Genomic DNA, 15,248 nt, shown 5'->3' on the forward strand with positions numbered 1-15,248 from the left:
TCCTTTGTTTGTCTTCCGCTCGCTCCACCGCTCGCCGACATGCTGCTCGAGGCTCCCCCGCTTGCTCTCCTCGCTTCGTCCTCCTCCGTTTCTCTTCCGGCGGGAGTCGCTGGTGGTGCCAGATTCCGGTTTCCCTGCTCCTACTTGAAGCTGACGAAGGGGGAGCGTCGTAGAGGACCCGTACTCGCCGCTGCCGAGGGCAGCCAAGCTATCACTGGCGTCGTGTTCCAGCCGTTCGAGGAGCTCAAGAGAATCGAGGCGTCGCTCGTCCCCATCGCCCTCGATCAGTCCCTCGCTCGCCAGAAATACACCGAAGACTGCGAGGCGGCCATTAATGTTCAGATCAAGTATTTTCTTTCACCGATCTTTGCTTTCTTTTTTTAAACTTGTTTGTTGTTTCGCATTTTGGCTAACCTTCTATGCATCATCCGACCGTTTGCTTTCTCTTCTTTGTTTTCCAGATCGTAATCCGATTAGTGAGAGAATCAGTTAGCTTGTATTTTTTTTATTTATTCCCCATATTTTTTTGTTGTCTGATGTTGCTACGATTTGTTGAATAGAACCTTATGGCTGCAAAAGGTCATGAATCTGTCGCAGTGAATGTCTTATCCATCCACGGAGTCCATCGCTACAGAAAAGCATTGAATCTTTTGAAAGAATACTGTCCGATTTTTTAAATCTTGTTTTTCTTGCTCTTGTCTTTGTCGATTAGCTATGATATCTGTTGCATGAAGATCTGATTGCGATCTTTGCGCATCAACCATGACTTTTCCTATTATCCTTTTTTGCTAGATACAATTTTGCAAGGACACTGATACAACTATTTTAAACAGAGTGGTCCATCCATTGGATTCTGCAATCCTGTAATAGGAAAAAAAAATCTCATTCTGTTTCTTCCTTTTGCCTGCTTTCGATTCACTTGTTTTATTAATTGAATTTTGCTTGCCGACTTTCTATCCTTTATGACTGTTTTAATAGGATATTGTGATCTGTTGAGATGATATTGTAGGACTTCTGTTATTATTCAATTTGGATAAATAATTCATATTTTGAAACTATTACTCTAGCTATTTGAATGCTTGAATTCTATACAGAAAGGATGCAATTGTTAAGTGAGAGTTATAACTGATTAGATTCCAAGGTTTTTCTTGCTGATGTTCTTCTCATGGTCATGAGTGCTTTTATTCAGCGTGGAGTACAATGTGTCCTACGTCTACCATGCTCTGTTTGCTTACTTTGATCGAGATAATGTTGCACTAAATGGCCTGGCAAAGTAAGTCTCTGCGAATCACAGTTGTATCCTTGTATTGCGAGGGACTGAGGCTTTATTGTTGTCTTATATTTAAGATTCTTCAAGGAGTCAAGCGATGAGGAAAGGGAACATGCTGAGAAATTGATTAAGTATCAGGTATCTAGCAAATTTGTAGTCCTCAAGAGTTTTCATCTTTATTATTATTATGGAGGATTGTTCTTTATGATAAATAAATAAATTTTTTTTTTTGTCAACCAGAACAAAAGAGGAGGAAGGGCTAAGCTTTTGCCAATAGTTACACCTCCGACTGAATTCGATCATGCAGAGAAGGGTGATGCTTTGTATGGTAAGGACAATGGAGTTTACTTTGGGCTTAGATCTTTCTTTAACATATATCATTCTTCACTATTTGTGCATTGGATGTGAGTTATCAACTCATTTAGAGGAATCCTATTTACTAGTTTTTGTTCGATGCTTGTAACTGATTAAGTGTCTAGGATCTCACTTCTTATGGTATCTATACAGCAATGGAATTGGCTTTGGCTCTCGAGAAGCTGACAAATGAGAAACTACTTCAGCTGCACACTGTAAGCGAAATTCTCCTCGATTGGATCGAATGTTCTTAAGCGCTCAGTTTCAATTGATGATAAATCTTGTGTAAAATTTGGAGGAACAGGTAGCTCAGAATTCCAATGATCCTCAACTGACAGACTTCATCGAGAGTGAGTTTCTGGAAGAACAGGTAAACTTGCTTTCTCAGTTATCAGAAACTAAATGCTGGAATTCGGAACAACATTTTTCACTTGAATTTTTTTTTTCAGGTGGAAACAATTAAAAATGTCGCTGAATATGTTGCTCAGTTGAGGAGAGTTGGAAAAGGGCATGGTGAGACCAGATTCAACATCCCCATGCCCACTTTCCTTTTAATCGAGATTTATATCGATGCTTTTTTTTAAATATGTAGCTACTATTTGTCTTGCAGGAGTTTGGCACTTCGACCAGATGCTTCTCCATGAAGGAGATGCAGCCTGAGCTTTACTAGGAATATTCTTATCCTCCGTATCTAGTCCTAGATTGTTGTTGTCCCGGTCTCGTGCCTGTGTGAACCTTGTGATGGTCGTCTTACTTTGGTCTGTCTCTTTTGCATGCAGTATTGTACTCGTCGTAGTGTAATTTCCTTGAAGGGCAATGTTAGTTTTGGCAATTGGACTCCCACGAAATTTGTGGTTCAGCCACTGGTGATTTGCAATTTGGTAAACCGATTCAACAGATCTAAAACCAATGCCAAACAAAACATTTAGGAACTTTGTTTACTTAAAAATATATATTTTTGGTATTTATGATTTTTTTTTTTGTTTACGAACCAAGTGAATGACCCTTCCTTTAATTTGTCCACCGGATACAATCGATCCATCGTGGTAGAGTTATATTTCACTTGAGTATTAGGGGCAGGGAACACGATCGCTTCATCAGATGAGGCTGTTTGATCTCACGAAGTAATCATATTTTTCACATATATATGTAGATATATAAACATATATATTCTAGTTGAGAATCTACTAGTTGAGAATCTAACCCCAAATGATTTGTCGCTGCATTATGCCCTAGGGCTGCTTAAAATTTTAACAAATATAATCAACGCATAGAATTTTATGCTTTTAGTTTGTTAATTTTTATAAACAAAAATAATGAATTAATGAAAAAAAAAGGTGAGGGAAAAGGAGGAAAGGATAAATAAGAGGAAGAATTGTTTGAAAAGGAGTGAGAAAAGATGAAAGAAGGATAGAGAAGAGTAAACTTTAATCTTCCTTATCCATCAAAATGAAGTTTTTTTTATACTCAAATTTAGAATGTAAGAAAAAGGAAAAGAACTCTAAATATTATTTATTCTAATTTTCTTTTGATTTTAAAATATTAATTTTTAAATAATTCAAATAAATTCATCAAAATTATTTAATTTATTTAACCTAAGCTTTTTCAATTGCTCCCTAGGATGTTTCCATTCTTTCCCTCTTCATCGAAATTTCTACTTATTGTCAGATAACTAATTTTTTTCAATAAATTCATAGATTAATTATTCTTATATTATAAATATATCCATTGCTTCAAATCATTATCATATATTATAACAATATAGCATTTGTACTGTTTCATAGAAAAGCTTATAAAAAAAAAAAAAAATCAAGAGTAGAGTAATTCCTTTTGAAACCGATGAGTCAAAGTCCACATGCTCAACATATAATTCATTTAAAATATATAAATTAAATTTATAAATATAATTTATTAATTCACAAGTAATAAATGAACTCTTCAATTATTTTTTTATTAAAAAATAATTAATTTATATTTATAAAATAAATAATATTATTATAAAAAATCAAATTAGTATAGTGAAAATATTTTTATATTTTTATATATTTAACTTTTATTTTTCTCTGATTCTTCTCAAATAATGTTAAGTTAATATTAACCCTTTCTTTTTTTAAAATAAGAAAAATATGAATACTTTCCTCACAGAGCGTGGTTACTGAGCGCGACGAGATGGACGACTACGCAAGGGAGATGATAGATCTCAAGGCCCTCGTCGCCCGCACCCTCGAGAAGAAAGGCGTCCTCGCCAAAAATAGGGTAGATCCTCACTCACCTCTCTGTTTCCTCTGTTTTTCGCTTGATCAATGCAGATCTTCTCATGAAAATAGGGAATTGGTTCGTTATTTGTTTTGGAACTAGGACGAATTCGATTTTGATGTATTCTGAAGTTGCCACCCTTATAAATGACTGTTTTTTTTTTTTGAAATGCACTGTTCTTACGGAGCTCCATCGAGCTATTCGTTTTGGGGTTTGTTCTCTTCTTCAGGGAATTTCTTTGGGGGTTGGATATTGGTGTGAAAGTTTTCTTCTTTCTGTCATCTGATTGCGGATTTGCTTCGAGATATTTGAGTGTCGGGACGCAAGTCTAGTTTGCTAAACGAGATCTAGAACACATTTTGCTTATCATGCATCCTTTCTAGTGAACAAATATGCCTTTTAACTTGATTTTGTGTCTTTTAGGTGTTTTTGCGAATGTGGATTTGATAGTTTAAAGGGCTTTACTCCGTCATTGGCGGATAGGGAGCCACATTCCTTCGTAACGGCTCAATGGTTTTTTATACCGTTGAGATGTCTCTTCTTGATGCTACTACCCGTTTTCAAATTTGAGTGGATTAACCAATTGTAGGCCGATTAGAACAACTAAGTTTTTTTTTTCAGATTGCCGAATTTAAAATCCTTATATGATTAATATTCATTTATTTTTGTTGGTGTTTTTGACCATTCGCTATGGTCAATACTTTATTTGCTGCTTGTTTGACTTATTCTGGTGCATGTTAGGCCAAGCTCAGAGCAAGTATATTTGAGGTCATAGAAGAAGATAAAGTTCTTGTAAATTAGGACAATGCCCCTCCTGCACTATTAGGAAGCTGCAACGATCAGGCAAAGCAACTGCATGTCTCTCCTTCAGGTTCCATTTTCTAGTATTGAATATCTCTATGGAATGTACCTAAAGTTCTTTGGTTGTGCTTTAACTGAAACTTATGGAGGATTCAATACCAGTCTATTTGAGAGTGAGAAATTGATTTTGGCTTTTGAAACTAAAAGAGTACAAGTATTACTTTTCTAGTTGGTGCTTATCGAGTGAAAACATAGTAATGAATTTGTTTTATCAGAAAACATGCAAGGAAATGCAATTTCTAAAAGATACAACACTATTTGAGTTGTTTCATTAATTTTGATTTTCTTTGTAGTAAGTATAAAAGGAAGGGGAGCCTTGGTGCAATGGTAAAAGTTGACTTTGGTACATAAGTGAACCAGTCTGGATCAAACACATTATGTGTCGAACTTCAACTTTAGATGGGAGCTTCATGTACTAGGTTGTTCTTTTTAAGAATGATTTTTTTATCAAACACAACATTTTACATAATCTAGGTTAAAGAGATACTAGATTATATTCTTTTCCTATTGAAATAGGAAAGCAAAAATTCTATTGTTGTATGAGGAATTTACATATATTTGAACCCCTATTAGGGACTAAGCTACAAACCATTCTTTTATTAAAGCTAGATCAACATTTGGAAAATCCATTGCCTATCCATTTTTGATGAAAACAGTGAGATGAAATTTACGCGGGAGTTTGTTAACCTATTTTTTCTTCCAATTCTTTATTTAATCTCCTATCATATCAACATTAAGAAGCAGTGTTGTTCCCAACTATTTGGAGTAGGCTGTAGATGGTATCTCACTAGTTATATTCAAAACTCTTAAACATATTTTAGTGTATTAATTAAAATTTGGTTTGGTCTTTGTCTATCCTTGACACCTTTAATTCTTATCCATTCAACTTGTGTACCTACAAAATTTACCTGCCAAATTTGAACATGTTTATACCATCTTTATTTATTTTCTCTTATTTTGATCTATTGCAACTACATCTAATTGTTCCGGACAGTAGTATCTTTGATTTTTATCTTTTTCTAGTAATATCACACATACATTTGAGCATTCTCATCTTCTATTATATGCAATATTTGTTTGTCAGCATCAGAAACTTAATTTGAAATTACTGTAACCATTTGGATCCTTTTTCTTATATTGCAATATGCAATTCTCTTTTATTAATACTGAATTCTTTTTGCTTGCAGAAACGTTATTAACAGCATTAGTTTCTGAATACTTGGAACAGACCCAGTTAGATCATACTCTCAAAGTTTATTTGCCTGAGTGTAATTTGGTAAGTGCGTGAACTTTCCTGGCTGTATGTTGTGCTTTATGATGATTTAGATTATGAAACAACAGAATTATAGATTTCTTGTTGATGCTTTCCTTCTTTTTTCAGCCAAAGGATTTCTGGAAAGATGAGTTTAAGGACTTCTGTACCAGAACAAACATAAATGGCGAGAGTGGTCCACTGCTATTAGATGTCTTGAAGATATCTAAAATATGAGGTTTGGGGCTTGGTGGCTTGATTCCCCTATGTGGTCAACTTTCTTTTGTTTTGTTCCAAGTCTGGAAAAAAAAAAAATACAATTTACTATATGTTTAGAAAATTGGTAATCGCAGAATCATCTTCCTTGTTGCTATTTACTATCTGAGATTTTAGAAACTAATTTCTGAAGCAAGAAATTCAGACTACAAATTTCTGAAAACTTGGTATTATGAACTTATCACACTGGTAATATTTTATTTTGTATTTGTGCTTGAGTGATCAAAAGTTAATTGATATAACATAAAATGGTTCCTAAATCACTATAAATGTTACTCTGAGATTGTACACTGGTTTAGTTACTATACTGCAGCTCGAACATCTTAGACAATTAACATTTTATGTTTCCAATACATCACTAGTATCTAAAACCCAACACATTTCCTTGGTGGAAAGCATATATTTCAACTGTTGTTTATTTGAGATGGATGACTTGATTGTGGAATTAGAAACTATGTTACTCGGACAAGTCTTGATCTAAGTGTCCATCATGGTTAAAATTTTTAAATGTTATCAATATGGATTGCTAGTATACTTGCAATGTCTGTGGTATATAGGATGTAGATGAAGAATCCATGTTTTTGAGATTAGAAATATGTTGCTTACATTTATTAGATGTGTTTACTTGACTCTTGAGCTGTTGTTTATATGAGGTAGGTCAAGAATGATTAGATGTATGACAAGTGGCAAGTCTAAGCAGGTCAAGGTGATCGGATGTTTGACAAAGGAAAGCCCAGACAAGTTAAGGATGATCGGATGTCTGACAAGGGCAAGTCCAAGCAGATCAAGATGATCGAATGCTTGACAATGAAAAAAATTGTAAGGAGTGAATCTTAGGTGGTTAAGTTCCAAGTAATAGGTAAACCTAGTAGGTCAAGCTTACAAGATAATGCTTATGTAGGCCTGGTAGATTAGATAGATTACATGTTAGACTTATTTGTTTGCATGGTTGTATGCTTGTTTTGTAGGAATCTGGACCAGGGAGCAAGACGGAAAGCAGACAAAGACAACCGGATACAGTCGGACCAAATTCGGGGTCAATCGGACTTGACTTAGGTCAGGTAGACTCACAAGAGTGAGTTGATCCTAAGGGAGTGAACCTTAGATGGTAAAAGTCTTGGAGGAGTGAATTCCAAGTAATATATAAACCTAGTAGGTCACACTTACAGGATAATACTTATGTAAGCCTAATAGGTTAAATAGACTACATGTTAGACTTGTTTGTTTGCATGGTTGTATGCTCGTCTTGCAGGAATCTAGAGCATGAAACAAGATGGAAAGCAGACGGAGACAATTGGATACAGTCAGACCAAATTAGAGGTCAACTGAACTTGACTCGGATTGAATCGGATTCAAATCGGTTTGGTAGACCGATTCCAAGGATCGATAGACCAATTGGGTTCGGTTGACCAGGTTTAGGTTCGAACAAGAATCGATGACGTGGCAAGGATTGGTAGACCGATCCCAAGGATTGGTAGACTGATAAACTTGATAATGATGAGATCGTAGATTGCGTTGAACTCAATCGTGGAGATAAGTTTATCCAAGATCGATAGACCAATCGGCTAATCAATAGACCGAAAAAGGTCTATAAAAACAACTTTGAGCACAACGTTCAACACAACAACTCTCATATTCAGCTCTACGAATCTGTGCTCAAAAGACGATAAAACTCTGCTTGTGCGATCGAGGAAGCGCTAGAAGTGTGAGACGCTCAAGGGCTTCTGGATTGACCGTCGACAAACCTGTTTGATTTTAGTTACAAGTGTTACTTTATTGTTTTATTCCTTTGTTTTATTTAAATTGTAAGACGAGTTTCTCCGCCTTCGGAATGACATTTGAAAAGAAGAACACTAGTGGGGGACGCCTCCTTTACATAGAATTTGGAGTACCAACCATGGGAGGCTAAGCACAAAGTAAATCTCGCATATCTTTTTTTCTTATCTTTATTATACTTCCGCTGCGTACTAACCTGATAGAAACAAAAGAACGATAAGAAACGAAAAAAATGAACAATCCATATTCACTTTCCCCTCCATCAATCCCACTAGTCTTATTTCACAAAACTTGCCATTGTGAGGGAGAAGTGGTAATAAGCAATCTCTTAGAGTTATATTTATGAAAAAGAATATATTGATTCTCTCTCATAAAATTTTTTTTTTAATCATAAAGATGACACCCCATGTTTATTTATTTTTATTAAAAGAGTGTCTCATCCTTGTAAAATGATACAATTATCTTCTATTATACAATAACAGTTTATTTTATTATTATCTCTCTCCTATTTTTTTCTCATCTAAATCGGTATATTGAGTAGCTACAAAATAGCTACTACACAATTATAGCAACTACGATTTCGTAGCTGTTATAATATGAAAAAAATTAAGACTAAAATTGTTCAAAAGATTTAAATGATATTTTTTAGCCTAAAATATGATTGTTATGGGTTCTACCTCGTAATAGTTGTAGATTTTTAAATGAGTTTCGATATGATATATTGTGTATCCGTAGTTCAATCTGAGTCAAAAATTTTGATCTATTAAAATTTAAGATTTAATATTCACGTTGTAGTAGCTACGAACCTTAGCTGCTACAACTGTGTAACAGTTATGAAATAACTATAACTATTACAACTGAATGTTAAATTTTAAATTTTGAGAACCCAAATAAAAAATTATGACCTCTTAAAATTTAATATTCACGTTGTAACAATTATAAAATCGTAGCTGCTACTAAGCTACGATTTCATAGCTGCTACACAATTGTAACAGTTATAATTTCGTAGCTACTACAATGTGAATTTTAAATCTTAAATTTTAAAAAATCATAACTTGTAAATCGAGTTGAACCACATGATGCATATTATATCAAATCGAAGCTCGTTTAGATATTTTCTATTTTATATATTCTGCACTTTGTGGTTCAATCTAAGTAAAAAATTATGACCTCTTAAAATTTAAAATTTAACATTCACGTTATAGCAGTTATGAAATTGTAACTATTATAATTAAGCCGTTAAATATTACAACCTCTTCAAAATTTAAGATTTAATATTTATATTATAAAATTGTAACTATTATAATTATGTCAGTTAACAGTTACATATTAGTAGCTGCTCGTCGATTTAGATAGAAAATTTATTTAATTAGTTACATATTAGTAGGGGTTGCAATGCGTCGACCTAGATAGGAAAAAAAAATATAAATGAGATAATAATGAAAATAAATTGTTATTGTTGTGTAGCAAAGGTAAGGGTCATTTCAGAGTAGGGTGTTTTTTTAATAAAAAATTAATATGGGACGTATTAAAAAAAAGGACACGTTTGCTCTAAACTGGCTCTTTAAATATTAAACTAGCTTAATTCATCAGTATTTATGAAACAAATCCCTTTTCTTCGAGGTGTCCAATACTTCTTGGTCTGTATGTTTACTAAAAATTTTTCCCCTGAAAAATATTTTCTCTATTTACCCTCATTCGGTGCATGATAAATTTGATGCCAATGAAAAACTTTAAGTCAGTCAAAGGAAAATGATAGGTTTTTTTTTCAGAAATGATTTATATAATGTATAATTCCCTCTTTAACGGTTTCATTTCTTCAAGATATTATAATTTAATGTGGTCCTTCACGATTTGGCAATTGAATGATAGCGACATAATTAAATCTGATTGATGCTGACTTTTACCTGCTTCATTGAATTCTCAAGATCAAGATTGAACACATATTACGTTTATTGAATTATCAAGAATCTTCAAGTATTTACATTTAGATGATGACAAAAAAATAATGTAGAATAAAAAATTAAAAAAAGATTTCAACAGACTGTGTGGATGAAATAGAGAATACTTTTCTTAACATATCACTATAAAGAAAACTCGTGCTGGAGTTCCAAGTGTTTGAACTGGGGCCCGCTTGTAACCTCTATAACGAGTAGAGGAGGCTAGTCAAAACAAAAAGTCACACTCTTGATTTCTAGTCAATAATTAGGGATGGATCCAAAAATTAAAGTCGGGTAGACTTTAGCGTAAAGAATTAAGGAGGCGGATTGAGTTTAAGGTGTGAAAGAATTATATGAAATAATTATATTTTTTAAAAATATAAAATTTTAAAATAATTAAATTAAAATTTTAAATTCAGTTAATTAATTATATTTAACAGAATTTTTACTCATTCCTAATTGAGATAGTAGGATATGAGTGAGGTACGAATAATAATCACTTCAATCTTATAAGTGAGTAGGAATGAGGTTTTTTTTTAACCCTTAGGCATCAGTCTACGACACTTTGGCCAAAATCCTAAGACCCCTCGTTTTTCTACGTACTCTGATGAACTTGGATCTTACACGACGTTTACTCCAACCTTTCACTCAACTCAGATGAGCATATCATTTGTTAAGATAATAAGTATATATATATATACACACACACACGTTTGATTTGTATATACTTTTTATTTTTATTTAAATTCTAATAAAAAATAAAATTTTATATTTTATATTTGGTATTTATGGTGGTGCTCATGGTGTCCAGCCTATCGTTAATTAAATTATTAGATGTTGACTTGGTAAACAATGATTGATATCTATAAAAGAAAAAATACCAAAACGCTGTCGAATATACGCCTTTATATTCTTCCACATATTCAAAATCTTCACCCAATTAATTATTTTCGCTATGAAAAAAAAAGCCAATTTTTTTTATTGTGTTTCTGCTTTCTCACTCAAGTCAACGAGGCAGATCCGAACTCCGGAGTGCCGTTATGAACTCGCCGTTGACTAATTCGGTTTCGCGAGTGCCGGGTCTCGCCGTGCATCTGATCAGCTGTTTACTTTGTTAGGTGTTCCCGCGCTGACTGACTCACCTAAAACAATTGTCAACGTGGACTGAGAAAAAAGGATTCGCGTTGGCTTTATTCCTGCCACATAAGAAAATTACGTATATTATCGGTTTTTATAAAATACATTTATTTTTCAATTCAAAATTTAATTCCACAACAAATTCATAAGACTTTTATTTCCGTAGAAAAAACCTACAAATTTGACATTTTCTCATGCAGATTCCACATTAATAATAATAATTATTATTTATAATTTAGATGGCTCAAATTCGCCCAATTAATTTTGAAGCTAAACAGTTTGTCTTCTATCGACTAAAATTTAAAATACAATTTATTAATATATTAAATAATAATAATAATAATTATTATTAATATTATCGTTTGTTGGAAACTTTGTCCTTCAATGGAACACGAAGATGGAATCTTTGGTTCTTCACCAGAAGTCTCCTTATAAGTTTCATCCAACACCGCGAGAGACAGAGAGAGAGAGAGAGAGGAGGAGGAGGAGGAGGAGGAGGAGAGAAACCAATCCTCGATCCATTTCCTTGAGCTCTCTCTCTCTCTTTGGGTTGTGAGGAAAGAGGACGACTCCCTCCTCAGTAATCGCACTGCAAGGCCATGGATGTGGAAGGCAAGCTCGCGTTGCCTGGCAGCGACTACGCGGAGAAGAAGAAGGTCGCTTCGCTGAGGGCCCTCGTCGAAGCCGAAGACCTTGACGCCCAGGTTGCAGCTTTATTAGTTCTACGCCGTCGATCGGCTATCTGAGTAGACGATTGGCAGATTTCTTTTTCTTTTTGGTTCCTTTGCGAGTCATGTTGTTTAAATTTTGATCGCCTGTTTGCTCTAGATGCATTTGGTTATCGAGGAACTTCTCTGCATCTTCATCTTTTCTGATCACAAAATCTTACCCTTCTTGCTGAAATTGCAGGATGTGGACAATGTGACTCTCAGAAGGTTTCTTCGTGCACGAGATCTAGATGTCGACAAGGCATCTGTGCAGTTCCTAAAATATCTTCGATGGAGGAAGGCGCTGATGCCTCATGGATCCATCTCCGAGTCCGATATCCCTAACGAGCTTGCCCATAAGGAAGTATACAAACAGGGATTTGATAAACAAGGGCGCCCTATAATTGTTTATCTTGTTGCTAATCATGTCTCAGCTGGGAGACAAATGGATGAGTTGAAGCGTAAGTTGTCACAAACAACAAGTGAAATTCTAGTTAACTATGGTGCTTTTATGCACATTTATTTTCTTTTCTTGATCTGAAATGATCTTACATCATGGGTTTCTTGAACTTTCAGGTTTCATTTCGTATATGCTCGATAAATCCTGTGCCTGGTGAGTGACCTAGTGTTTCTCATTCAAAGCCCAAAATTCTTAAGAAATTTGAGTAGAAAACCTCTATATATGCCTAGATTTTTAAGTTTTCCACCAGATAATCTGACACTTAGCATACTCGCAGCATGCCGAACGGTCAAGAGAAATTCACCTGCATTGCAGATCTTCATGGTTGGGGTTACTCCAGTAGCGATGTTCGGGGATACCTCGCAGCTATAGACATCTTACAGGTTTTTTCCTGATCTTGATTTAACTGATTACTTTTGTTGAATAGGTTTTTCAACAAGATACTAGTTCTTCTTTGAAAAGGGTATGAAAAATGCTTCAATCTGTTTTCGATATAGAGAAAGGAGTTTTATGCTATTTATTGTTTTATTATGATAGAATCACAATCTATGAGGGCACTGTAACATGAATCCAAATTTGGATATGTTCAAAGTATTATGGTTACCAAATAGCTTTTATATAATTCTTTCAATCCAATTGATTCACAAGGTTCTTCAGCTAAAATCATTCAACATTGGTTACAACCCATAACTTAACTTATGAAACCTCTTTGTGAATTTCTGAATGTGAATATCTTGGATTTCTGGTATCTGTAATGTTAACTCGGATTGCAACTCTCGATCTAAAGAAATATCCAAAAATAACAAAGAAGATTCATCATGTAGAAAAATTCTATGGTAGCTGAGATAAGAACTTATAGGAATGAGATAAGAAACTAAAATTTTAAACAAGTAGTTAAACTGTACGTGATGAAAATTCTTGCAATAAAATCACAGAAACTATAATTTCAGGATGAACTATATGACAAAAACTATAATTACAGGGATGAACTCTATTAACCATGTATTTGCTTCACCTACACGACTAAGCATTGTGCAAGGGCGATACCAGTAGTCAGGATACTAAACATGCTACAACTCTTTTTAGATTTAGAGTCCATTTACTTGGTTGAAAGGCCAAGTGGAGAAGAGAAAGGTGCACAATATTACATATGGAGCTCCATTATTTGTATGCATCTTAATATTCTCCATCCAAGTAAATGGACCCTTACTCTTATCATTCTTCAAAATGTTTTGGTTAACTCTCAGACTGCTCTATCTTTCTATATACACACTTTCAGTTTACAGTGATTTATTCATCATAAGTCAATGTATATATTGGTCTCTTTGAAACACAACTATTCTTTCTTTAACTTTGGTGCCTTGTTTGTTACCATCTAGACGTATTAAAAGTGAAATGATATTCTTATTTCATCTCTTTTTAGCAATCAGTGACATTTTAATTCATATGCATGAAAACTATCCAACAAAAAGCTAAATGGGTCTGCCTTGTCCATGAAGTTCCAAGAAGTGTTCAAGAAAAGAACAGTAGTTAATCATTGTACGCAAGCAAGACTATACCTCTGTCAATTTAAACTCGTTGCGCCAAGGCTCCCCTTCAAGAAAAGTATATTGCAATTTAAACTCTAAGGCTTTAACTGTAAAATAAGAAGACTAGAGAGAAATTCATGATTCCATTTGCTCTTGGCATAAAACATATAAATACAAGAACTAAGTGCAACAGATAAAGAAGCTTAAATAGCATGAATACACTGAAAATTGTAAATATTATAAAATTCAACAGTTAATGTAGATGATAACATAGCCTACTGCTGTAAACATTACTGACATGAATTTAACACCCACCAATTTCATCATGCAATTTGCAGAACTACTACCCAGAGAGGTTGGGGAAGGTGTTCTTAATCCATGTACCTTACATCTTCATGAAGGTTTGGAAGATCATGTACAAATTTCTCGATCCAAACACTAGGAAAAAGGTAATCTTTACAAATAGTTATATAAAAATCAACACCACAATGGTGTTGATCCTTCGAAATTAGCATTACTGTGTTGTGATTTCTTCAATACGGTGGTGCTAATATTTAACAACACTACAATGGTCTTAATCTTTCAAAACTAGCACCGCCAATGTGTTGTGATTTGTCCAACACAATGGCCTTAATGTTTATAAAACAACACCGCTATGGGCCACCATTATGGCTGGGATCACATTTTAAATATTTAATAATTAATTATTAATTTTAAAATAAATATATTAAAATATTAGTAATTTATTTCAAAAAAATATTAAACCAACACCCATAATTTAACCAACACATATAGGAGGCTCAGAACCAGGATCACACACCATCTATACCTTCTCTATACTCTCTTCTTTCACTCCATGTAAAGGTTTCAAAATTTGAAAATCTTTATATCCATTAATGAGTTTCGGTCAAAACATATTGATGGCCTATTCAGCTCTGATAGGACTCAATCCAAGTCCTATAAGTTTCTACAGTGCTCCTCAGTCTCACTGTGCCTTAAAGTATCAGATTCAAGGTCTTCCTAGTTGTGCACAGTATATTTTTAAAAATCCAATCGACGTGTCAATTGGTATAGATCTAGAACTTTATGTAGGAATCTCACAACTAAGGTTGCACACCATATCTACCTTCTTTACACTCTTTTCTTCCACTCCATAGTTTTCAGAATTCTAAATTCTCTAAGTGCATAAATAAGTTTTGGACAAAACTTATTAATGACCTTAAACGGCTTTGATAGAACTCAATTCATGTCCTGTAGGTTTTTACATTGCTCCTCAATCTCATCGTGCCTTAAAATCTCATATTCAAAGCCTTCCTATCTGTGCACATTATATTTTTAAAAATTCAACACAGTCCTATGGGTGGTGATGCTACGACAAAATCATTACCAATGTAATAATACTTTGAAAAAATAAGCACCAAAGTAGTGAT

The 15,248-nt window shown here is 34.0% G+C and overlaps 2 protein-coding genes and 1 pseudogene across 2 annotated transcripts; all 3 read left to right on the forward strand.

The window, feature by feature from the left end:
* LOC141826438 (ferritin-4, chloroplastic-like) lies at window positions 1–2,483 on the forward strand. Its single transcript, XM_074713681.1, has 8 exons — window positions 1–347; window positions 1,190–1,273; window positions 1,348–1,408; window positions 1,511–1,598; window positions 1,778–1,839; window positions 1,929–1,994; window positions 2,074–2,137; window positions 2,235–2,483. The coding sequence occupies exons 1-8, from the start codon at window positions 40–42 to the stop codon at window positions 2,282–2,284; spliced, it is 783 nt and encodes a 260-aa protein (XP_074569782.1). The 5' UTR covers window positions 1–39; the 3' UTR covers window positions 2,285–2,483.
* Window positions 2,484–3,793: 1,310 nt separating this feature from the next.
* Window positions 3,794–6,370, forward strand: LOC141826532 (protein TONNEAU 1a-like; annotated as a pseudogene).
* Window positions 6,371–11,581: 5,211 nt separating this feature from the next.
* Window positions 11,582–14,330, forward strand: LOC141827257 (SEC14 cytosolic factor-like). Its single transcript, XM_074714484.1, has 5 exons — window positions 11,582–11,826; window positions 12,032–12,290; window positions 12,406–12,442; window positions 12,567–12,672; window positions 14,157–14,330. The coding sequence occupies exons 1-5, from the start codon at window positions 11,722–11,724 to the stop codon at window positions 14,328–14,330; spliced, it is 681 nt and encodes a 226-aa protein (XP_074570585.1). The 5' UTR covers window positions 11,582–11,721.
* Window positions 14,331–15,248: the final 918 nt, after the last annotated feature.

This window comes from Curcuma longa, chromosome 4, assembly GCF_044706935.1.
Source record: "Curcuma longa cultivar G26 ecotype Majalengka, Jawa Barat chromosome 4, ITB_CL_G26_1.1, whole genome shotgun sequence".
In the NCBI taxonomy this organism is placed as follows: Eukaryota; Viridiplantae; Streptophyta; class Magnoliopsida; order Zingiberales; family Zingiberaceae; genus Curcuma; species Curcuma longa.